The 7596-nt window shown below is 27.4% G+C and overlaps 1 protein-coding gene across 1 annotated transcript; it reads right to left on the bottom strand.

Moving 5' to 3' along the window:
- Nucleotides 1-2006, bottom strand: LOC114163517 (nudix hydrolase 18, mitochondrial-like). The gene is made up of 5 exons (XM_028047823.2): nucleotides 1772-2006; nucleotides 1268-1379; nucleotides 1067-1150; nucleotides 840-968; nucleotides 1-727 (listed from the first exon to the last, which is right to left on the bottom strand). The coding sequence occupies exons 1-5, from the start codon at nucleotides 1867-1869 to the stop codon at nucleotides 569-571; spliced, it is 582 nt and encodes a 193-aa protein (XP_027903624.1). The 5' UTR covers nucleotides 1870-2006; the 3' UTR covers nucleotides 1-568.
- Nucleotides 2007-7596: the final 5590 nt, after the last annotated feature.

Genomic DNA, 7596 nt, shown 5'->3' with positions numbered 1-7596 from the left:
TGATCTAGTAATCACTCTTGATAATGACATTTAATCAAGCTTGATAATGACATTTGTACTTAATGACGCCAGGGAATAACCCTCAAGTTTCTTTGAACAAAGTGCATAAACGATTATCACATCAAACTTTTGCTAGTCCTGCACAAAACATGTCTTCCGAGTGAAGGGAAGAGAACTAAACCCCCCACAAAAGATAATCAATTCGCGCAGTACATAAGAGAAAAACATTGCAGCTTCTCATTTTTTTTTTTCAAACGCAGCCTTATCGATTGTGTTGCTTGACATTAGCACAACTGCGTTGCTTGAAAAACAGAGCAATTCGATCGTGGACTAATGGATATCCACAAGTCTCTCAATAATACAGATACAGTGAATTCCCACAAACAGATGTAAATTCCTTTTCATGGGAAAAAAAACTGGGGAATCACTAATTTCTATGCGATCTACTACTACTACTATATTATTTATGTTCTATGACTCGGCTCAACTCTTTTGGATCCTACTCAACTTTATGCGTCGGAGAAACTCAAAAAGTTGAACTCTACCCTTCATGATGCAACTAAACTATTTACAAGTCAGATTTGGCATCTCTTGTGCAGTTTATAGAACCAAGAACTTGCTTATTATCACGACCAACTTTTTGACCCGCGAGACGGTTTACTAATCTGTCTAGAGCTTCCTTCATCCACCAGTGTTGACAAACATCCCTTGCTTCGGCGACGCTCATCTAAAGGAAAAGTTTCAAACAAAAATCAGTGACGCTTTCAGAAATGTACAACCACAACCGTAATAAAATACTGCTTCAACATTCATTCAATTTTGTTCATCTTCTTTCTTACCCATATTCTTTGACGAACGTTTTGCTCAGGCCAGAACTCCAATTGCTCTTGAACAAGTAAAGGGAACATGTACCCTTCATAGAAAGTGTCATGAGTCTTACTCTTGAAACTCCATTTACCCAATTTACCCTGCACCACCACAAAAAAAAGAACAGTTTTTTGAGAATTTACTAAGCATTTTTTTGTAATCATTCTTTTTGGCCCAGCATCATGATGAAATGGCTTACCCCGACAATGCCTCTCACCCCAGCTTCTTCTATGGTTTCTCTCAAAGCTGCCTCCTTTTTTGATTCGTCTAATTCCCAACCTCCCTGGTATTCGGTCAACCAAAATAATGATAAATGAATAAAATAAATCGAAATAATGTGTAACTTGGCCCATTTGGGCGTTGATGTTGATTATTGACTAATAATTGCTAATGGGTCTACCTTCGGAAATAGCATCCCTTTTCCTTTCTGAGAACTGATAACCAGAACTTCTAATTCATCAGAAACGTCCAACGAAGTTTTCTGCCCAATCTTAAATCTGTACGGTATGCATCTGCATGAACACGATTGCAAACACAAAATTAATAACACAATCAGTAACAATTGAAATGAAATTCTGCAGACAAACAATGCAATCCTTAATTCACCAAACTAATTTACTTTCAATTTCCTCATTAGAAACTCATTTTCAAATTCCAAGTATCCATTAACCACAAACCAATAACCTTCAACTGCTTTACTCTTCTCTTAACCAGTAAACACAACTTGCCCAAATCAGAACAAAGTTTGAAGGAATAAAAAATGGTTTCGATATTCAGCAAAAACATAATCACCCCGTGAGAAACAGCTTTTTTCTCTCTCAGAAACATGGACAAGAAAAAAAATTTATATGAAACCCCATTTGCCCAAAGTTAAAGAACAAGAGAGGGTTAGGAAGATACGAACCCCACAACTTGCCGACGACCTTTTCTATAACGTTGCAGCTCCCTGCCGGTACGAGAAACCAATGCAACAACATTTTCCTGGCCAACCACAGCCACCATTTTTTTTCTTCTGTTTACTCCTTTTCAGGAACTTTCTAAACAAAAAGTTTAAAGAAGAAGAACAGAAAGAGAAAGAACAACAACAACAACAAACAAAAGCAATTTGCGTTCAGTAGCTAGCATGAGAGGAGGTGAAGGAGGGGACACCTTTTAATAGTGGTAACCGGTTAGAGAGAGAGAGTGTGTGTCTTGGTAGGAGAGAGAAAATAATGTTTTATTTTATGTTAAAACTATTTTTAAAAAATTTAAAAAAAATGAAAGAAAGAAACAGAGAAAGGTAGTGACGTTGGAGTTGGGCTCACTTAGTAGCAGATCTGCCGCGAATGCATGCAAGGCTATGCCACGTGTTGATGACGTGTCAAATAATTTCTTACGTGGCTGTCAATATCCATTGGCTCACAGGGAATTCATAACACTTTCCATTTTCTTTCTGAAAATAATTATAAAAAAATTATAGATTTTTTTAAAAAAAAAAGAAAAAAAAACCCGCAGTGTTTATCTAGATGTGAAGACCTGCAATTGATTTGAGCTACTAGAAGCTGTCATTGGCTCGGTTGATTTTCATTTTTTCCTTGAAGTATATGACTTTTTTTGGTGATTTTGCATACTTGATTGATAGTGATTGACGCAGTTTCTGGAAAATTTAGTTGAACAATTTCTTCCTAGCAACTAACAATTTTGTTGTTAATACAGTTTACTGTTATTCGTGTTTTATATCAATATTAATAGAAAAATAAATATAATTATAAATGAATAATAAGTTAATTATCAACGTCATTTATTTTAACTTTTATATAAATAGCGACAAGTTGGGAACTTGGAATTGCATTAGCCGCATAACTATATTTTAATATATACCTTTGTATGGAAACTGAGAATGGGAGAGATAAAATGATTTTTCTCCTCTCATTAAAATATCACTCGAGCGCTCATGAGTTGTTTAAGTGATGAAATTTATGGGTCCTGTAATATAGTTCATTGTTTGAAAAAAAAAATCAAATTAATTTTCTTTTCTTACTAAAAATATTACTCAAGTGAAACGATACTCTTATCATAAAAAAATCTCAGTTTAAATTATTTAAGTGAATTATTAAAAAGGTATTTGTGTGTTAAAAAACTTTTTTATGATGGCAATGATATATAAAATGTAAATCATTAAGGTCATTTGTTAGTAGTTAGTTACTGTTAAATTAATGGGAATGGATTTATTAATTTTTTTTTCGTAAAAGAAATTCTAAAAAAAGTCAATGAATCCCAAATTAATTAGTAATAGTTACTAATAAATACTACTAAATTAATTATGTGTATTGTAAATATTAAGCAAGGAAATTCAATATAAATTTTATTTATTAACTCAAATCACATGAGATCTTCTATCATATAATCGTGAATAAGAGTCACCTGTATTCGTTATAATATAATATTATCTCATTTTAAGAAGTTGTGGAATGATATATAAACCAGAGTAAATATAATTATTATTTTTATACATATTAGAGATAATTTATAGATGTCACTATTTAAATTTGAACTTTCTATCAATTTTTGGAAGTTCTTTTGTTATGTATATTTAAATTATATTTATAAATAGTAAAAGGATCCGTCTTAGTTATTGAATTTAATCAATGTGAAATGATTTAAATTGGTTTACATTTGTTTTCTCCTTTTAAAATATAAAAATAATGTCTTGAAAAAAATTTTAAAAAGTGGAAACTTCCATCCAAATATATATATATATATATATATATATATATATATATATATATATATATATATATATATATATATATATATTAAAAAATCTCATTTTTTTAGTTCTAACTGTTTTAGGTTTTCAAAAAATATCTTCAAAAAATTATCTTTTAGTACTAATCATTTTATATCTCAAAAAAATAGTGTCTCAAAAAACTTTATAAATAAATTTTAAATAAAATTATAATAAAAAGTATTTCTCTTTGATTTGTTTTAGACTTTCCAAATTTTGACCCACTCTTGAATACACGTTTATTTATTTATTAGTTATTATTATTATTATAAAATTTTAACACTTTAAAAAATAATGACCGAAAACAAAATAGATAAATTAGTGGAGTTAAAAAGCTTCTTCTTTCTCCTTTCTCTGCACCCACACTTAATTTTGGAGGCATTTACGCAGAGAGCGTTGGAGGATTTAACAACATTAGACATGATTAGATAGACCTATGTTGTCATCATATCTAATCCTGGAGTTGCTTCTGTAGCCAACAACGCGAGAAAACCAGTGTTCCCGTAAACATGATACAACAAGAATTGAAATTTGATGATACAACATTTGTTGGTGTTCCTTAAGTATTGCAAACACTGAAAAGACAGCATTGGCGGGTGGGGTTGGCTACGAAGAACTCATCTACGCGCCAGCTGTCCGAGGAGAGCAGAGCGATGTTGGAGAATCGACCGGAAACCACCCTGTGCGGTGGCAAATCATTGTCTAGTGTTTGTGGGACAAACATCGCATTGAAACCGACGACGGCGGAGCTTCGTAGCTACAGAGGGGCCATGGCTCCCCAAACTTCTTACAATTTTCTATTATATGTATATGTATACGTTTGAAATTATTTAATGCTAGTATTTTCTTTTCACAAATAAATGATAATATTTTAAAACTATGTGTTAAATATTATCTACATTTTAATTGTTTTTGAAAAAAGTTATATTGAAACAATTAATTTAAAAGTTTTTATTTATTATTAATTATTATTATTTAAAGACATTGAATAAAAATAAAACAACATTACAAATTATCTTTAGCTATTATTATTATTTATAGACAATTTTAGGCCAATATTACACTTTGACTTTTTATTTCCACAACATTAATTAATTCTATTAATTCCTTTTATTTTTCAAACATATTTCTTATATTTTTATTCTCATTCTGTTCAAAAGAGTTGATGCCATATAACTTACATTTTTTTTATCACCAAGGACAAGCCTATTTGGGACAATATATATAATAAATTAAAAAGTACAGTGATACTTTCTTAGCAATATTAAGATAAAAGTTAACATAAAAGTTAAAGGTATGTTTTGAGGAGGATTTTAATAATTTTAAGAAATTAAAATAATTAATAATTAAATTAATTGTAATTGAATTATCTATATTTTTTAAATAATTAATTTAAATATTTGAATATCTTAAATTTTATTTTATTTTTTGGATAAATCAATTCAATTTAAATGTAATAGTGAACTTAATTTTACTTTGGAATCTAACCTAATTTAGTTTGACCTTCGGTCATTATTTATTCGATTTGAATTTTGTACGTGTTAATCAAGTTCAACTTTTGGTCCAGTCTAAACTAACTTTACTTTATCTTCTGTTTAGCCTAATTCAATTTTTTGGACCTATGAAGTGTTTTTATTCTAATTAATTAACTATTTCACAACTTCAATAATTTTAATTTTTAATGAATTTTAAATTATACTATTTTAATATTTTAATTATTTAAAATACCTTATTGAAATTATCCAATTTCATTTTTTTTTAATTTTTTGTCTAAACATATCATTTTCTTTTAAAAAAATTGAAATTCTTTATATAAATAAATTATTCTTTTGTTTCATCCAATCACAAATGGATTTGTAATTAATTAATTATTTTTATTCTAATTAATTAACTATTTCACAACTTCAAAAATTTTAATTTTTTCTGGTGAATTTTAAATTATACTATTTTAATATTTTAATTATTTGAAATATCTTATTAAAATTATCCTATTTTAATTTTTTTTTCTAAACATATCATTTTCTTTTAAAAAAATTGAAATTCTTTATATAAATAAATTATTCTTTTTTTTCATCCCATCACAAATGCATTTGTAAGAAAAATCCAATTAACACGCATATCATTTTCAAAATAGAAATATCGAACTATATGTGTAAACAAAATAACAAAATGTCCACAGATACTTTGATCAATTACAAATCCATCCACACACAGAACTTCAATGATCAATTTAAACATATTACACAATATATATATATATATATATATATATATATATATGTGTGCTCATCAAATATTTTATTAGAAAAAAAAAATTGAAACATTTTAGTTTACATAATCAATATTAGCACGTATCTTAAGAACTTATTGTTCCTACGGAGAGTAATGAATGACATTCATTAAAAAGAATGGGTTAAAGTCGTAACATGTGGAGTTCAATTTTAAAAATAATAATGATGACAAAATTTTATTATAGATCATGTACGCATATTCTTAAATAAAAAAGTATTACAATTTACAAAACAAATATGAGAATAATAAGGGTAACATAAATGATGCATTTTATTCTTCAAATATTTATATTTTTTATACTAGAGACCAATTTAGATTTTAATTCACAGATCAATTATAATTTTAATTAATAATAAAAAATATTAATAATTTTTAATTTAAAAAATTGTGTTTAATTTAGTTTATATAATAATTAATTTGTATATTATGTTTCATGACTAATTTAACTAACTTGTATTTATGCATAATATAATAAAAATATAGATCTGCATATATAATTATGTTTGAGACCTCTTGCACCATAATATAAGTGATATATCTTATTTTAGAAAAAAAAATAATAACATTTATTTTTTAAAAAATAATAAAATATATACTCTATAGTTAATTAATTTATTGTTAATACTATCAAAATCATTAAGTATATATATTTGTAAATGTTAATTAGGTACATACCATATGTCATTCACCATTGATTTCTTTTTCTATTCTAACATTTCATATCCAATATGTTACAAATCTTACCTCAATAATAGATGTGATCATAATATTACAATATATAAATTAGTGTATATTTTACTTTAGTGAGGTGACTTTGTCATATTAAGTTACACTTAAATACCACTACTTTGATATTAACTTAAAAACTTAAGTTTTATATTTTCTTTTTCTAATTTTGTGTTATAATTATTGTTCAAACATATCATTAAATAAATTATATAAGATAATGTATACTTATTAACTTGTAAAAAACTATTTTTAACTTATAAATAAAATGCTTTTTTGTTCTCTTGTAAAAATATATGTTGAGAAATTCTTCCAAAGCGAATCCATATTTGTAAAATAAAAGTTTACCTTAGTGTCTGTTTTCATTCTCATCAGTCAACTTAGACTTTGTGTGATATTTGTATTAATTTTCTATTACACCAAATACTTAAACTTAATAATATACAAAACAACATCATCCCTCCAAAGTTGTAATCTTTAAACAGTTTTGAAAATATTTGCTGTTAAAATTATTACATACTTTGTCTTGTTCTTAGTGTAGTAAAATTTGTTGTACTCCAAAACTTGTAATGGTTAAATTAAAAATAAAACTCAGCCCAAATTACACGGAATGCATAAGTAGTTAAGTATAAATGGGATGAAAAAGATGGTAATTTTATTTAGGACATTGAGAAGCAGAGGGTCCACTAAATCACATGCAGTTTGCAGTTGAAGATGGCATGATGGTGCATTAAGTTTTGAAAGAAAAACACATTATTTAAGGAATTGATTTGTGTGTGAAGTGTGAAAGTGTTCTTAAATTCCGATGTTGCTCATCCAAATATCGAGTGGAGTCTTCATAAGTCCTTATCATTCCCAACATCATATTTAATACTCTCTTATCAAATTCCTCCCATCGTTTCAATTATGGATTCTGTGTCGTCTCTCTCACCAATAAAATAAAC

Source organism: Vigna unguiculata, chromosome 1 (genome assembly GCF_037176805.1).
Source record: "Vigna unguiculata cultivar grain cowpea cultivar isolate G323 ecotype 2 chromosome 1, ASM3717680v1, whole genome shotgun sequence".
Lineage (NCBI taxonomy): Eukaryota > Viridiplantae > Streptophyta > Magnoliopsida > Fabales > Fabaceae > Vigna > Vigna unguiculata.
Note: the sequence above shows the minus strand (reverse complement) of the source record. Positions and strands in the feature narration are given on the sequence as shown.

What these genes read in the sequence shown, in the direction of transcription:
- LOC114163517 (XM_028047823.2), bottom strand. Translation starts at nt 1,869, where the DNA reads ATGGTGGCTGTGGTTGGCCAGGAAAATGTTGTTGCATTGGTTTCTCGT. An exon ending in AAGGGATGCTATTTCCGAAG is followed by an intron (nt 1,151 to 1,267) that starts GTAGACCCATTA and finishes ACCGAATACCAG; the next exon opens with GGAGGTTGGGAATTAGACGA. An exon ending in GGGTGAGAGGCATTGTCGGG is followed by an intron (nt 969 to 1,066) that starts GTAAGCCATTTC and finishes GTGGTGGTGCAG; the next exon opens with GGTAAATTGGGTAAATGGAG.